This window comes from Liolophura sinensis, chromosome 5 (assembly GCF_032854445.1).
Source record: "Liolophura sinensis isolate JHLJ2023 chromosome 5, CUHK_Ljap_v2, whole genome shotgun sequence".
NCBI classification, from domain to species: domain Eukaryota; kingdom Metazoa; phylum Mollusca; class Polyplacophora; order Chitonida; family Chitonidae; genus Liolophura; species Liolophura sinensis.
This window is the reverse complement of record NC_088299.1, coordinates 9,574,708-9,593,474: the sequence shown is the minus strand read 5'-3', so window position 1 is coordinate 9,593,474 and position 18,767 is coordinate 9,574,708. Positions and strand designations below refer to the sequence as shown.

Genomic DNA, 18,767 nt, shown 5'->3' with positions numbered 1-18,767 from the left:
CAATCATATACCAGTATTCAATCATATGCCAATCATATACCAGTATCCAGTCATATACAACCATATACCAGTATCCAATCATATACCAATCACATACCAGTATCCAATCAAATACCAGTATCCAACCATATACCAGTATCCAATCATATACCGATCATATACCAGTATCCAATCATATACCAGTATTCAACCATATGCCAATCATATACCAGTATCCAATCATATACCGATCATATACCAGTATCCAATCATATACCAGTATCCAATCATATACCAGTATCCAATCATATACCGATCATATACCAGTATCCAATCATATACCAGTATTCAATCATATGCCAATCATATACCAGTATCCAATCATATACCAGTATCCAATGAAATCACCTTATGTAACAGAACTTCAGGTCATATTTACTCTAACCAGAACCTCTTTGCTCTTTTGCTCTTCACGATAGTCAATGAGCCAAATATGAGCTTTGACCTTGGGCGACCTTGGTTAAAGGTCAAGTGCAATGCTGACCAAAATCTTGTCAGGTCTAAGAGACTGATCAGTGGACTAAGATATGAAACATCATTCAACTGGGCCAAGCAATTCTGGAGACTGAGTGTCAACAAGAACTTACAGAAAATTACATTAACATAAGCTGGCAGCATAGCTGTATAACGTGTCATTATCCCTTAATTGCCAAAACTAGCAGAGAGACTGAGACACACTTCATTATATCCAGCCTTCATAGTATTACAATGTATATAGTGTGTAAGTACATGTACTTTCTTGAGCTACAATGTAAATCGACACACTGATATATGCCATTCCTCAATAACATGTAAGCAAATGTTTTCCACATCTACAGTATCCTCTCATGTCCACAGTAGATACTTAAATGGACATAATTTCAGGCAGTTAGCAGGTTAGTCTTTTCTAAATTATTCAGTCAATACTACAACAGGTGTTTGGAGGTGAATAGGCAGGAGGTGAATAGGCAAAAGCATTACAAAAACACAGATCTGCACCTAATGTCGGCAGCTCAGACTGTCCCCATGCCAGGTTTCCACTCTTAAAACCCATAGGCTTCAGTTTCGGTCTAAATCTCAAAGATCTATGGCAAATGTGACGTTGTAAATTCAAAATCCTGTTAAAGGTAGCAGGTTGGCTTAACCAAACAATGGCTCATCCTGGACCAGCATGAGCCGGCCCTGAACGTTGACAAAAGATATTAGGCTGTTGTTTTCCCTAACACTTCTATCCTCAACCTTGGGTTAGAACATTTGAAGTACAACGTCGCTTTCAGGAGGCCAGCTGTCCCTGGCAAGTGGATGTTGTTCATAAATTGCCAATGAGATAGTTACAAATGTATTCTAAAGTACAGTGTACACAGAAATGCATGTAATCGATTGTCACTGTTATTCTTATTTTTAAGATACATCTTAGTCGTGCTAAAATAATTTTTTTTCCAAGGTTTTTTTTTTGATACCTGCATCGTTCTTCATTAGTTGAACAAAAAAACAAGAGAAAAGATAAATTGTGTATTGCTGTAACACTTACACATATTAGCTAAAAAGAGCACATCAAATGTCTCAAAAATTAATTGGAATCTTGGCTGATCATTAGATACCCCTAGTACACAAAACAAAAAACCTATCTGTGTACTTTTATATTTTTGTCATTCATAATTAATGCCATGGATTTTTCACCGGTATAATCGCAATCAGGTTTACGGATGCACGAAACCAAAGAGCCTGGAACTACCTCCCTTCACCAGGTACCTGATAAACCTACTGACTTAAGGCCACACCTGAACCTGCCAGAGCTGGATTTGAACACGTGACCTCACTGGTGAAAGGGCGTAACAACAGCATCAGGCCAGCAATGAGAGACTCATAATAGTGTAAAACATGCACGTGATTACAAATAAATTACACCTTTTTGCCAATCCAGTGGTCACTTGTAACCGAAGAGAAGTGTTATAGGCGGATATGTAAAACATTACATGTACTTCCAACATTTTCAAGCATGCTACACAATTATTCATGCGACTATTTTGTGAAATTCTTCCTCAGAAAAGCATTCACTGTGTGGCTGACAAATAACTCAATGCCGAAGTAATTTATGTACATGTATTTTTTGAAGAACTTCGTGATTCTTTTCTGTATCCTCCCTGGCTGTTCTTAGCCAATAGGTTCATAATAATGTTGACGAAACTTTATTTATTTCTTTATTTAATTGGTGTTTTACGCAGTGCTCAAGAATATTTCACTGATATGATAGTGGCCAACATTATAGTGGGAGGAAACTGGGCAGAGTCTGGGGGGGAGGGAAATCCATGATAATCCGCAGGTTGCTGCCAGACCTTCCCACGTACGGTCGGAGAGGAAGCCAGCATCAGCTGGATTTGAACTCACTGCTACTGGAACGTTGATTAAATACTCCTTTCAACAGTATAATTTCTTTACTTTGCAGAGTATTATAATGCCTAGACACATTTTTCCGCTTTCTGTGGTACACCATTCTAGCTATTTCTGTGCAAATTATTTTGAATCACAACACATAATTTAGAAAAATTTTTAACAGTACCTGGTATATTACTGTTGAATTTGTATAAGAACTATTTACACAAAAATGTGTATGAAAATTAAGGAAAAAATTCGGCCTGTATGTATATGAAAACATAAAGCTTCTTTAGAGCTCAACTTTCGATTCAGATGCATTTTGCATGTAACTTGTTTCAGGATGAGGTTTCAGGGCTACAGATCTGAACAGCATCGCTCTTCTGACTTTCTAACTTTCTTACCTCTTTGCTTTGTCGAGTTCTCATGTTGTGTTTCCCGTTAGATGTGTCGTCGTCTTTGACTGGCTTAAATAAGAAAGGGGGCGGGTCTCTGGGGCCATCTAGGGGGCGCTCTTCACCGTACTTTTTGAAGAAAATGCGACAGTCTGTGCACAACAATGTTTTGTCCTTCCCTGCATGATGCCAATCTCTGGAAGCTGAAAAACAAATTTTTTTTTTTTAATTTTTGATTACACAATACAGGGTGTACTACAACGATCATCTTGTACACCATGTTGATTCACTACCCTTAATAACAGATTATGAAGAAATGTTCAATCAATGGTTTCTTTCTTTCAACTTATTCTATTTCTCTTTATCAGTCCAAAGAAATGAGGAGTACAAAAGTTGTTGTTCATGAATGACTTTTGAACAGCTACAAGGCAAAAGCCATCCTATCATATACATGGATGTTCAACATGAAACTATACATTTAGCACCACATTCACGTATAAATGGGTAAGTCATTTAAATGAGAACTAGTTCAATAATACAAGTATCCATTTATTATTTATTTATGACTGGAAGAGCTACTCCGAGTAAAAGGTCTTGCTAAGTTGCAGGACCAATGAATTTGGAATTCAGAATGGCCATGCAGCCGGTAACTTTAGCCATTTACACCGTTATTTGGATTCAAATTTTGGTGACAATGCAAGGATTTAGCCCCCTGAATTGGGGCCTTGGTGTTGACTTGACATTTTGTTCAATCAGAATATTTACAGTGCTTTGTCTCTCCTTGCAGTTCCCTGCAGATGTGATGTGAAATACTCAAAATTTTATCTGACAGGTGTGGCAGTGTTTAACAGTGTTGTTGACATAAAAATTGAAAATCTAATGATCAACGCATTTCGCATCAAACAGCAAGTGATTAAAATATATATATATATATATATATATATATATATATATATATATATATATATATATACTATCATTCTATGCCTGGTTTTCTTTCTCTTGTATTAACTGTCATTTTTAAACACTTGAAAGGTAAACTTTTTGTTTACCTAAAAAAAAAAAGAGAACTCGAAGATAAGCACACTTTTAGGTACAATACAATTATCTGGCCAATCAAGGTCAATTCTGTTTAATGAAACATTTTACCCAGCACTACAAGAAAAATTTGATTGTTTCAGATTTTCAACGTATGCTATAGCAAAAAAATTCTATCAAAAGACATAATCTGAAGGTGAAGCCCTCCTAAACCCAGTAGTGCAATTACCTCACCAACCAATCGCCATGTTTAGAGCCCGTAGATTACGCAATAACAGCGCAATGAAACTCCGCGCAGATCGATTGTGATCACCCGTTTCCCCGTCTTTAACTATTCATCAGTCATATAACACTTGTAGAAATCACAGGAGGATCCTTGCCGTTGTAATTAGACCTGACCACATCGTACGATGAGACCTCTTACCTCCAGACCATTATGGCAATAAACCCACATTATTTATTTACAAATCTGAGTTTGGAAGAAAAATATATAAGTAATACCCAATAGACTGAGAGCAGCATTTCTATTCTATTCCCTCGTTACAATTTCAACTGCCATTACTACACCACCTGGCATGGTCACAAAGTCATTTTGAAACAAGTCCAACACTTCAATGTTCTTTGCAAAACAAAATATTTGCAGCTGGATGAAATGCTCAAATTGAGCTACCACAGCGCTAAATCAGCAATCAAAATTTGATTGAGTTAATATTTACGGGTTTAACTTTGACAATAATTTTAAGTTAAAGCCTGATTTTACTGCAACTTACTTGAAGTTTGGAATGTAAAAATGCACTTTCATGTGTGCATAATGTCTTTAAACCGATTCTTTCATTTCAACACTTGCGTTTTTCTGATAAGAAATTAATCAAACTTAAAAGAAAACAAACAAAAAAAAAAAAAAAACCCAAAAAGCAAAACAGAAATTAAGTGGCCTTAGAAGGTGAATGAACCGATCAGACTCCAGCAAAATGTGTTACATGATAAAAACTAAACCTGAGGTGAAATACTGTACTTTGTGAAATGGATCGCAGGAGCTGTAATGGTTACGGTATGTCACTGACAGCCCCAGTTCTACAGTCAGATACACTGCTCAAATCCCACAATAAATGTACAGTATAGAGGAAGCGTGCAGTATGTTGCAGTGATCAATAATCTCCCGGAGACACACTGATCAATAGAAATTGCAACACTGAGTGCACAACATTTAATAATTGAACACCTTATGTCTGGAAGACAAGTAATAGTTGCAAAGATCTTAGTGAGATATTTCCGAAACAAACTCTTCTTTTCACTACCTTCCTCTACCCCTTTGTAGTGAATCAGCAATATCAACTGTACATTGTGATATTCTTGAGTACGCGTGAAACACCAATCAAATAAATAAATAAATAATCAAACTTTGTGATACTACTTATACCCACATTACAATAGTCCAGCTCATTATTTGATCATTTTGTATCAAAACCACATGTACTGTTTAATTTAATACATGTATGTGATACAATCCAACATACAATATCAATATTTTTATCCCTAATTCATAACTCCATATGCTTACACACCCTCAACAACTGTGCTAATCTGTAACTTTAACCACAACATTAGATTTTAAGCCTTTCACTTTCACACCTCATTCCCTCGAGAGTAGCAGACTTCTGGAGAAAGCACTTGACAGAGATGAATGTTAAAGCATGACGGGACGACACAAGTATCCCGCCTGTTAGTGACCAATGAAAAATGGGACGAAAGATATACAAGATGAAGAGGCCGCGTGAAGCTCAGCTTCATCAAAACATCAGTCACCTTGGATCAATGGACTCTGAAAGGATGAATTACTTGCAAGCGATTGTCCGTTGACACAGGAAGGACGAGTGAAGTTAGCGCGGATGACCGTTCATTGTTTCTGGCCAACACTGCGCTGGAGTTCCGAGCCTCTAACAAGAATTGATTGGCGAAGGCTTTGTCTGACAGCGATTTTCACAGGCAGTTGCCTTCCATTAGAAGCTATAGGAAATTGTTCTCCTGAACAGAGATGGCTTTTTGACCATGTTCCCAGTGAGTCCTTAGAGTAGCTCATTTCCGAGTCGTGTTTTTTCCACCAGAGGGGGCGCAGCGGGTGCTTACTGTCACAACGGCTGCCCCTTCACAGCACTCTATGCTCACTGCTCGCTCTCCGCACCCTATCGTTTCCGAGCTTTTCAATACTAATGTAAGCATCTTCATCTCAATGCTCAATTATTCTGCTCATAGGTTTACTTCACTCTTTGGTTTCAGAAACAAGATCTTCTGTAAAGCCTGTTTGTTCAGGACTTCACACCTTAAAATTCCACTTTTGCAACTAACGCCGATTTGCTAACAGTCAATACGCAAGTTGTTGGCACATCCAATGAATGAGCAAGTTTAACGTGTAACAATCTGTACGAACATGCCTAATTCTAAAGGCTGCTAGCTACAATAATAAATACATCAACAACAGCAGCCATTTTAAACCCAGCGAACCTCGTCACTTAAACTGCTGAACAGTTCTGACTGCTTTATAGGTAATACGCCATACCTCTTAAATAGTAGTTTTGTGCTTGAACAACTGCTTGAACAAGTTTGCATTAAACTATGGTAATCATGTTACAGATTTTACCCCAAATAGTACCTGAATTGTTAGCGGCGTTGCAAGACTACATCTTTCTTCACAAAGCATACTGTGAACTAAGCTTTAAAGGTCAACCAATGATAACAGTGCCAAGACACACCATAAGCAGGCAGAAATTTATTTATTTATTTGATTGGTGTTTTAAGCCGTACTCAAGAATATTTCACTTATACGACGGCTGCCAGCATCATGGAGGGAGGAAACCGGGCAGAGCCCGGGGGAAACCCACGACTATCCGCAGGTTAGCAGGCAGAAAAATAAGTGCCAATTGCATGTGTATACTGGTTGCAATATGCATTTTTTGGGACCCAAATGACCTTGAAATTAGCGACGTTTAACCATGACACTGACACCTGGACTGACACCATCGTCTTTGAAGAAAAAAAGAATAGGGAGACACCATACAAAAAGTCACATTCACAGAACATGTCCATATATTGTGGTGAGAATGTCTGCCACTGAGTACTGAACTAAATGTATATATTATCATTGAATTGAAAAGACAGGACATCTGTATGCTCTGCAGGTGTCCAGTAGTCCACCATGAGTATACCAGGAGTGAACAACAACACAAACATCTGGCCCATGGTAACATTCAGGCTGACAAGAGAAATTGATTTTTTCACAGTTTCCAAGAATACCCTTCTATATACTTTTTTGCGAAGCCCACAATGGACATATTTCTATTACCCAGTAGAACGCAAACATTATTGACTGGAATTCAGCAGCATAAATTTGTACCATCGTTTTCTCTTTTTTACATGTATTTTAACAAGATGTCTACATGGAAGTGAATATGTCTGTTAAGGAATATAAAACATTCACCTTTGCCGTGTCCAACAAATTTACCCGTTGTTACATACACTGTATCTCACCTTATATCAGGTACCTAAAGACTAACAAGCCAAACCTGAGAGTTTATACTGCATGTCAAGCTTACTTTTGAACTGGATGCCGCCCCAAAATACCTAATATGGTCACAATTTTTTTTTATCAAAATTGGAAAATATTTGATGCACTTACTACATCAAACAACCAATAAGAAAAATGAAAAATAGTTGTATTCAAGAATTATGCAAGGATCTGACTTGTTTTACGAACTTGATCTGAGATTTAACAAAATGAACCCAACACAACATTTTACCAAACTCGGACAATATTTGGAAGAGCTACTGCACAGAAATTAAAGGGTAGTGAACGGCAGGACGTTATTAAATATCCCTCACATTTTTTTTCTTTTTCCTTTTTTACGAAAGTGTAGGATAAGCAACAAAATGAGAGGGAGTATACATACTCTTTGTGAAGCAGTGTCTACATGCATAACCGCTTAAGTCTCGTCCTTCACTGTCTTCGGAGTCATTGTCTGACAACTCACTAGCAGAGCTTAGGTCCACTGCAACAAAGAACAACACACACTTAATAAATCTAGAAAAAAGTCATCAGGGTTACTATAAACGTTGGAAAACCATGCCTCATTGGTGAAATACACAGAAGTAGCTTAAGACACATTGTACAATGTTAAGCAGTTATGGATTGAAAGTCAATAGATTTCATAAGAAACTCTCATATTTGCTATTATTTACATAAAGCTATTCTAACCAAAACTATCTGACTCACATTGAGCAATTCCAATTAAGCAATATCTGTATGTTCGGGTTTATTAGAGCTAAGATGTTATCAGTTTAAATACTAACTCCTAGAAGTAGGTCAAAGGTTCCTAGGCAAAGGAACCTGGACAAGGACACCTGTCAGTCAAGGGCCAAATAAGTGTCAGTGAAGTTTACTTAGTAAGTTCTTGGAAAATACATGCACAGGAATTTTAACTGGGATCAATCTAACTAAATCGAAATCTGTTCTTGGGGATTTGTTGGTGAATATGTAACATAAAGTGGAATATCTGAATAAAGGGACATAACTTAAGAGAAAATCCATCTTCCAACGCTTCATTTTTGACAGGCACAACATAAGTGAAAATTTTTCCAACTTTTACGAATCAATCAAAATTTTTTAGACAAAAAAAAAAAAAAAAAAAAAAAAAAAAAAAAAAAAACAACAACAACAATTCTGCAAATTCTGATATTTGCACGTCAGCTATATCATATTATCTCACAAACAATATCTTCCATTTTTATTCTTGGAACAATTTTGTATCTGAGCACAATGCCAGAGTACATGTACATACATGTATTATATGAGCTGTCATCTCCTAACTTGATCCCAGAGCACCTTCAAATACAGCAGCTTTTTCAACAGCATTGTACATTCTATGCTTTTCACCATAATGAAAAGATTAGAGAGCCTGTTTACCCAAGCCTCATACTTAATGTAAGGGTATCACTTTTGTAAACATCCCTGACAGCATTTCAACCTACTGCATACAGAATGGGTCAGAGGGCTGACTACCCTCAAGACCCTGCTGCTGCCAGGGAATAAACCAGTTTGACCTTCAATCACCTCTGACATGACCTTGGCAATCAGACTTGGAACAGGATACCAATTTGGGAGAGGCAATTTCAGAAGACTTTACAGGGTCATTGGGAGAAGTCAGACTGGCATGCTCCTGGCAGATGTGGGAAGAGGTGTGGGGTGAACAACCCCTTTTCCTACCACATCCCTGACTCTCTCATTTTCTCCCTTCACCTAGCTGGGTGTCACAGGGATCCTGTTTCAACAGTCCATTATATGGGTCATTGGCAGAAGACACCCATTACAGCACAGGCTGACAATCTCAAGACCAGCTGCTCCCACCAAATTTTTACCATACTATAATACAAATACTTCAGCTGAACATCAGCCATGACCTTTATAAACATTGAATTAAACCTGAGCAGTCCAACAAGACACATGCTTCATGCACACCTAAGCTTAATTTACTAGTATGGGGTTAAATGTCACAATCAAACATGTTTAACTTCTGCTGAATGACCATGAAAGTTGACTTGTTGCAGTGAGAGTCACATTATAGCTGAATGAGGCAGCAAAGGGCCCTTTACACCCTATTTACAGTTTAGGTTCTGTTTACCTGGTGTTTACATCCTATTTACAGTACAAACCCTGTTTACCTCATGTTTACACCCTATTTACAGTTTAGGTCCTCTTTACCTGGTGTTTACATCCTATTTACAGTACAAACCCTGTTTACCTCATGTTTACACCCTATTTACAGTTTAAACCCTACATACAACCAGTTTACATCTGTCTACAACTGATTTACATCCATTTTACACTGTTTACAATGGATTTACATCCATTTTACACCCTTTTTACATTCAGTTTAAACTCATATGAACAGAATCGGCTATCACACTACAGAAGCAAAGAATTTGTTATTATATGCATCAAATTCCAGGCCAGGATTTAATGTTTAATTTGTGGGAAATATGATTACACGAAGTAGTGAGGAAGATCTGGCAAAGAGTTGCAGAGACCATCTGTGAGGGTAAATATTGTAAGCTGCAAGCCACACTTCAAAACTTATCCATACTAAAACAAGACCCACAAAAAATTAGCATGGTGCTGACAAGGAGAAAACAAAAAAAATACTGCCGGCTGCAACTTCTGAGCGACTAAACGCTTCCACATGATTGTTTCTCATCAAACAACAAGTGAAGACGTTCTCGACACACTTAACAACTGTCAGTTCTGCACGGAGCAAATAAACAGTTCTCCCTCCAAAACACAAGTATCTAAAGCTCTGCAGAGCAAAACATCCACCGTCTGTAGACTGAAATCCATATAACATGCCAGACATGCAACACTTGAGAAACCAACACCTCACATGTCTCAGATTTCACTTTTAGAACTCTTTGTTCTTTTTCTACCTGATCTATCTAATTCAAAAACATTTCAGACATAAAGGCGCTTTAGGAAATCAGGCTCCTTAAAATTATTTATAACACTGACGCTTAATTCTGTACTAAAAGAGCACTTTCACTTGTATTACAGCCTCAAGGTTTTATGATTTTGAGTACAGGAAACTGAGCCCAAAGAAAAACATCTCTGTTCACAGTCCCTTGGGCACCTCAGCTTAAAACTGTCACTTGAGACTTCACTGGTCAACAGCCTGCAGGCATCTAGCAGAAACCAATTAGCACATTTAATCAATGTTAGCTTCATACATTCGAAACAAGCATGTTTCAATCTAATTTCTTCTCATAAAAATACACCTGTCACCTGGAACTGTTTCCTTGCCGTTTTCAGTAGTATTTTTAGTATTAAACAGCATCGAGAATATACATTTGAATATTCAAACATAGTTTTATTCTGTAAACTGCACCTTGAGTTGCCTTTTGATATCCAAAATGTTGCTAATCTGCAATGGGAAACTCGAAGACAAGCGGCACAGAAGGTCTAAATGACAGTAGAATGCATCACTTTTCCTCTGTGACGTTGCAGTGTGTGTGTACTTCATATATGTTTCATGAGCCCACATACATTGATAATTGTGATGTCATAAAGAAAAGAACAAATGAGTTCACGGCTTTAGACTGCCTTGATACAGCTAGGTAGGACTTTCACATTGTAGCGAGTGAATTTACAGCAGGTACCGCTTCAGTGTTCAATACTTACAGTATTCGCTGGAAGGTGGTCGCTGAGATCTGGTGTTTTGTCGCTTCAGACCTTGTCGTCTATGGCGTCTGTGTGGACGTGTCGAAGCCGCACCGGGCGTTTTCTTCCAGAAATAGTAATACTCCACCAACTCGCCCTGTAACACACACAAAAACATGTCTGACAATACATACCTGTTACAATATGTACATATTTTCCAGCAGTTGTGTTATTTGCACGCTAAATGCATTCTCCCCAGACTTTTGATTATGTCAGATGTGTGTGTAATTTGCACACCTAGACTTCGTTTCAGGAGTGAGTCTGGTGTAGAAGTGTGATAGTACACTTCAAATTCACACCCCTGTATGTACTGAACATAACTAATAATTTTTATGAACATGAAAAATTGTCTTAAATGTGTATCAGTTCATTGGGCATCTTTTTAACTTGTAGTGGCACTAGAGTAAGACACATTTTACAAGAGTCATATCTTCAAACTCGTGAACACGACATGTAGATGTGGAATCAGGGTCATAAGAACACCATCTCTCATCATACTTGTATACCGGGCAATGGTTATCCAACTTTACAGTCACAGTGTACAGTTTACCACATCTTAAACATCACAAACATATTCAATACTAAGCCAGGCATTGTTTTCCTTTTTTAATGTTTAATACAGTTGGCCATGGGATTCCCTCCCACAATAATGCTGGTCGCCGTAGCACAGGTAAAATATTCTTGAGTATGGCGTAAAACATCAATCAAATAAATAAATAAATAAATAAATAAATAAATAAATAAATCAATAAATCAATGTTCAATGCTTTTCTTCGACACTTATTAACCAGGCTGCTACTGCAGTATAAAGGAAATACTCTTGAAAATAGCAGTGTACATAAAATATGAGTACTGTCAAAATATTTGTCCTGTCAAAATATTAAGACAAAAGTTAACAAGAAAAAAATACACAGAACAAAGGGACAATCAGTAACCCTATTCTGTAAGTTACCACAGAGTAACAAATCATTCTGAACATATCTTTGTAATATATAGTTGACAAAATAAAAAAAGTGTGTAAAAAAGAACATAACAAGGTGCAGGGCTAAAGATATGAAACTCAGTGTATATTATCACCGGGATTCATATACCAATTTTAATCCATTTTGATCAAAGCTACATATAAACATAAAACTAGAGTTGCCTCCACCCTGGTTCAGCAATAAGATACTATAATTACCTCTATACAAGAGTTAAAACTTAACTTTGTATGTGCCACTGTGAGAAAAAAAAATTTAAAAAAATCAATCCAAAAATTAACACTGAAAGTAGCTCTAGGAAAGTCAAGAAATCATGACAGACACATACAACACAAAAGATAACCTGGATGATCAAAATGCCTCATTACAAACATGCAACTATTGATCATAAATAATCTATTAGTTAACTCCAATTTTGAACTCCAAATAGCTGCTTTTTCGTAATGTCTACTAGACCCTTCTCCCAGATCCAACACAGGCCTAGAAAGAAAGGGGGAGACAATTTTGTCCTGTGGCACAATCAGGTGAATTTGAAGCCAGTTGGCCTTGGGGCTTGCCTTTGTCGAATGGACAGACAACGGTGACAGACAACCTGGAGAGGCCATGTACAGACAGTTGACATTTTCTTGTAGCGGTGAGTGGGAGATCTAAGGACAACGCTGGCTACAGACAACACGCCTTGGTTACGAATGTTCACATCTCCAAACATGCAGTGTTGAACCCTCCACGTTCCTAACAGGTCGTGTAAACAGCGCCCAGCAGCCACGATCTGACCTGTCTCCAATGGGTAATTCTCCTTAACACAAACAACAAACACAAGCCAACAAGCGGCAAACATGGCCTCAAAACGGGGCCAACATTGTCACTTATGATGGAGACAGAATTCTCAGAGCTGCAGGCCTCGCTTTTCCTCCAGCACTCCTTCAATTTCCCTGCTTTCACTGTTGAGGAGACCAGTCTGTGGAGACATCTTTAGCGGCTACCTAGTTATTGTTCCAAAAATACACAACTGAAATTTCCTTTGCAAACCTAGTATCTGGACTGGTGTTAATTTGTCATACCAAGATCATACATTAGTTCTTGTAACTTAGGATTTGATTCCTGTTTTGAGAAAACATTTTGGTTGGTTGTTTCTGTAAAATCCCGAATCTCTATCCGATCGAATTTCAACAGATCTGTGTAAAATTTCATTCTAGCGTGTGTCAACTTTTAGGTTACATCCTTGCTGTCCAGAGAAATTCTAAATGTGCATATGCAAGACAAAATGATGAATTTAAAATAAAATACAAAACTGGCTTTTCAGACCAAGCAATATTAAAAATCTTCACACATCTTCATAACACAACTATTTCTTACAACAGAAAGCCAATGTGTACGAGTACTGTGCATTTTAGCAATTTTGCGAAGAGATAAGTGAAATTTTATTCTGATGATGAATGGTTACATACAATAGTCATGTATGCATTTTTTAGATATGACTCACACCCCTTGTAACAGGAAATAAAGTTATCGGGAAATCATCTACTGTTATACCAAACGGATATGATACCTGATTGCATTGCTCATCACTCTCATGTTGAGTAATTATTGCCTCAAACATTTTAACTATGAACACGCAGGAAGTTATAAGATAAAGACGGCTGCTAAAGGCAAAGAGAACCTGTTGTTAAAATAGCAAAAAAACTTCTTTTCATTTAGTTCAGCTTAACAACAGATCCAGAGTGAGTGAGTGAGTGCTTGAGGCTTAACGTCGTACTGAACAATTTTTCAGTCATGACGACGAAAGAATCCTTAGAGTGCATGTAACGTGCCTCCTTGTTGCAGGACAGATTTCCACCGCTCTTTTATCTCTTTACCCGCACTGCTGCTTCACTGAGACGCCTTACCGCCTGAGCCTTTATACTGATACAGGTCAACCAGTCGTTGCACTATCCCCTTCATGCTAAACGCCAAGCGAGGAAGTTACAACTTTCTCTTTTAAGGTCTTAGGTGTGACACAACCCAGGACTGACCCTGGATCTACCCCTCCCAAAGCAGATGCTATACCAATGGTACTATCGGGGCCAGTCAACAGAGCCAGAAGGTGTATATATCCCATGAGGTGATCTTTGGGGTTGGACAATATTTTGCTTAACAATAACATAATCCTAAGCCAGCATAGAAGGACTACACAGACTGTACAACTCCAATAAAAATGTTACCTAAATCTTGGATCCCATTTTTATTAACATGATTTTGCATATATTAAACTAATGAGGTATCAGACTGAATTGTGATGGAGGTGTGTGTTTGTGTCAACCTATTATATCACCTAGTGGTTAGCCTGCTAGTGCAGCACAATGACTACAGTGCCTTTCACTAATGCATTTGCTGAGAGTTCAAGTCCTGCTCATGCTTGCTTCTAAGTTGTGTAAGTAGAATATTCATGAGTATGGTGCAGCATTAAACAGAAATCAAATAAATAAATGAATTATTTACTGGATACATGTAGACTTTGAGGCCCCAGGGTCATGAAGCTGTGTTGAGGGATGACAGTGTGAAGACCTTTATGTCTTAAAAGCAGGGTTAAATGTATTAAAACTGCTGTAGTTAGTTTCGAAGGATAGTACGGAAACAAAGTTTTCTGTGGTTTCCAAAGGGGAATATGCGAAAGGGTTGAAGAATAAAGTCCTAGGATAGTTATATTGAGCTGACCAGGCAGTATCAACTTCAAGTATTTAAACCCTCTAGCAGATCTTTCATAGAGAATAAGAACAAGGTGCCAGAAATTAGATCAATTATCGCACGATCAAGATTTTTCTTTGAAACAAAGACATCCTTGATCATGCACATCTTCAATACTCAAGATAATCTGATCCCAGAAATTCTAGTAATGCTACTCACAAGTGACTTGTACTGTTTGAATCGCTACCCTAGTTAACAGCTGGACCAATCCATGTATGTATCACTGGTCATTACCCTAAAGACTGACCAGTATATGTGCTACCCAGTATCTACACAAGAAACCACCTCCCAAGTCTGGCTGGCTATCACTCCACAACAGGTCGAGCATGTAAGCAACATTCATAAATATACATGTACATGTTTAGGATGTGACATCTGTGCCCATAACTTCTGCAAGCGGGTATGTAAAGACTTTCAGTACGATCTGTGTCAATATCATGTGTTGCCTTGTATCACTAACACGTTATCTGCAGTGTAGTCAGACCTCTCAGTCTAAGTATCATCCCTTACTCTACATATACATCATCTTAATGCTTGTGTGTCCCTGCACAACATACACATAACATACACGTCCTGTGTAGCCATACACTAATATCTCACCAGCAAGTACTGTGTAACCATACACTAATATCTCACTAACACGTCCTGTGTAGCCATACACTAATATCTCACCAGCAAGTACTGTGTAGCCATATACTAATATCTCACCAGCAAGCACTGTGTAAGCCATACACTAATATCTCACCAGCAAGTACTGTGTAGCCATATACTAATATCTCACCAGCAAGTACTGTGTAACCATATACTAATATCTCACCAACACGTCCTGTGTAGCCATACACTAATATCTCACCAGCAAGTACTGTGTAACCATACACTAATATCTCACCAACACGTCCTGTGTAGCCATACACTAATATCTCACCAGCAAGTACTGTGTAGCCATATACTAATATCTCACCAACACATCCTGTGTAGCCATACACTAATATCTCACCACCAAGTACTGTGTAGCCATACACTAATATCTCACCAGCAAGTACTGTGTAAGCCATACACTAATATCTCACCAGCAAGTACTGTGTAGCCATATACAAATATCTCACCAACACATCCTGTGTAGCCATACACTAATATCTCACCAGCAAGTACTGTGTAACCATACACTAATATCTCACCAGCAAATACTGTGTAACCATACACTAATATCTCACCAGCAAGTACTGTGTAGCCATACACTAATATCTCACCACCAAGTACTGTGTAACCATACACTAATATCTCACCAGCAAGTACTGTGTAGCCATACACTAATATCTCACCAACACGTCCTGTGTAGCCATACACTAATATCTCACCAGCAAGTACTGTGTAGCCATACACTAATATCTCATCAGCAAGTGCTGTGTAGCCATATACTAACATCTCACCAAAACTGGAAGACTTGATGTGCACCACACTGTTCCATGATCTGTCCCATGTGACACTATTACAAAACTGAAAGACTTGATGTGCACCACACTGTTCCATGATCTGTCCCATGTGACACCATTACAAAACTGGAAGACTCGATGTGCAAGACACTGTTCCATGATCTGTCCCATGTGACACTGTTACAAAACTGAAAGACTCGATGTGCACCACATTGTTCCATGATCTGTCCCATGTGACACTATTACAAAACTGAAAGACTTGATGTGTACCACATTGTTCCATGATCTGTCCCATGTGACACCATTACAAAACTTGAAGACTTGATGTGCAAGACACTGTTCCATGATCTGTCCCATGTGACACTATTACAAAACTTGAAGACTTGATGTGCAAGACACTGTTCCATGATCTGTCCCATGTGACACTATTACAAAACTTGAAGACTTGATGTGGACCACACTGTTCCATGATCTGTCCCATGTGACACCATTACAAAACTGGAAGACTCGATGTGCACCACTCTGTTCCATAATCAGTCCCACGTCACACTATTACAAACACTAATGACTCAATGTGCACCATACTGTTCCATAATCGGTCCCCTGTCATACCATTACAAAGCCTGATGACTCACTGTGCATCACGCTGGTTTGTAATGAGTCATGCCATCACAAAACCTGATGACTCAATTTGCACCATACTGTTCCATAATCGGTCCCCTGTCATACCATTACAAAGCCTGATGACTCACTGTGCATCACGCTGGTTTGTAATGAGTCATGCCATCACAAAACCTGATGACTCAATGTTCACCATACTATTCCAGAACAAGTTGCAGGCCACACCCATTACAAAACCTGACCAACATGTGCACCATGCTTGTGCATAAATAGTCCTGCACTGCTCAATTACAAACTAGACTAATGAGAATCACAGTACACCATCACAACACTTAATGATTTGATGTGCACCATGCTGTCCCATAATGAGTCAGATGTCAGACCGTTTCAAAACGTGAGGACTTGAGGACTCTACCATGCCGGTCCATAATGAGTTTTATGCCACGACATGACAAAAGCCAATGACTCGATGAGTCCTATGTCAACCTAAAGCAAGCCTACTTCACCACATTTGACTGACCACAAGTCAGAAAATAATGAACTCATTCACACATCACAATAATGCATCCCATGAGAAACATAATCTGATCTCTCTCCAATAACACCCTATGTCATAGATTTTATCACCTTTTTAAATTGCCCCATGTCACATCACACTAAATGAACACACACTATCAACTCAAAATGTTCTTAAGGTCATTCTAATATACACCAATGTCACACCAACATAAACCTGAAGCTATACACACGTCACAGGCAGAAAAGGTAGACAGCTAGCTGACAGACGGATGTCTCTTACAAATGAGTTCGTAAGCTTGACTTCTTTTGACAGACAGGTTTCAGGTCCTTAAACTGACACCCTGGCTCATTGTCACACATCAACAGATTATGCGAACACACACATATCTCATTATGCGTACATGGATCCAGGTTAAAAAAACAAGACATGTACCTATACGTTACCTGATTAATGGCTGCATGAGCGCACGTTAAAACAAATCATGACACACACGATCAGCCTGCCCCTGAGCACAGACACACCCGCAGATAACAAGAGCATGCTAGCCCCCCCCCCCCCCTCCCAACTCCCCCGAGCATGTGTCTTCCCCCTACCTGGCCACACCAAACTCAGGGTCAGTCTGTGCACGTTTTAGTAGTCCCAAAGTAGCAGATGGTACAGAAAATCTCATCTCCTTACTATCAGCCTAAGATACAGGCATAGAGCAGACCCTGGTTTACACCACAGTCTGGGCAATGATCAGGATTAACACATCCACAGTCTTAAAGTCACACCATAAACCACTATACAACACCCTAGTCTACCTGCAAATAAAGACTGGCTGATGAAAGGTAGACCACACCTCAAATGCATGCCTGCCATCCATACATGTCCCAGTTTAGGACAGCCCAGTACCTAGGTTGAATCTGTAGCAGACACTGTAGCACATACCGTTTCACCAGTACATGTACGCCGTGCAAGTATCTCAGCATAGCACAACGTCCCTGCCAATGGCTGATTATGACACATCTTCACCCAGCCCTACCAGGGTAACAACACAAATCGCACATAGAAAAAAAATAACAAAAACACAACAAGATAGTATTTTCAGGCAGAAAAAACACCCAGTCAGGCATAAACGACAACGGGCCTACCTAAGAGGTGAACAATGAAAGCATCCACGACAGAGAAGACGTCAGAGAGCCGCTAGTCCTCCGCAGAAAACAGTTTCCAATATGGCCGCTACTGTAGTCTGTCAGGCCAGTAGGACTGGTATAAAGAGAGATGGGCTGGTATTGGATAGAGAGAGCTGGGCTATAGCTAAGAGCTGGCACCTCACACCACACAGGCGGGCAGGCAGGCAGGCAGCCTGATCGGCCGACACAGGGCTATGGGGCTAAGGCAAGCACCCAGCCCGCAGTTCAGAGC

At 38.9% G+C, this 18,767-nt stretch overlaps 1 protein-coding gene across 1 annotated transcript in view; it reads right to left on the bottom strand.

Moving 5' to 3' along the window:
- The window catches only part of LOC135465439 (arginine-glutamic acid dipeptide repeats protein-like), a gene marked incomplete at its 5' end in the record, with an annotated part of 102,511 nt that overhangs the window by 21,077 nt on the left and 62,667 nt on the right, over nucleotides 1–18,767 (bottom strand). The window contains 3 exons of the mRNA XM_064742678.1: nucleotides 2,796–2,989; nucleotides 7,769–7,867; nucleotides 11,044–11,179. Coding sequence (XP_064598748.1) covers nucleotides 2,796–2,989; nucleotides 7,769–7,867; nucleotides 11,044–11,179 — 429 coding nt within the window. The remainder of the gene's footprint in view (nucleotides 1–2,795; nucleotides 2,990–7,768; nucleotides 7,868–11,043; nucleotides 11,180–18,767) is intronic.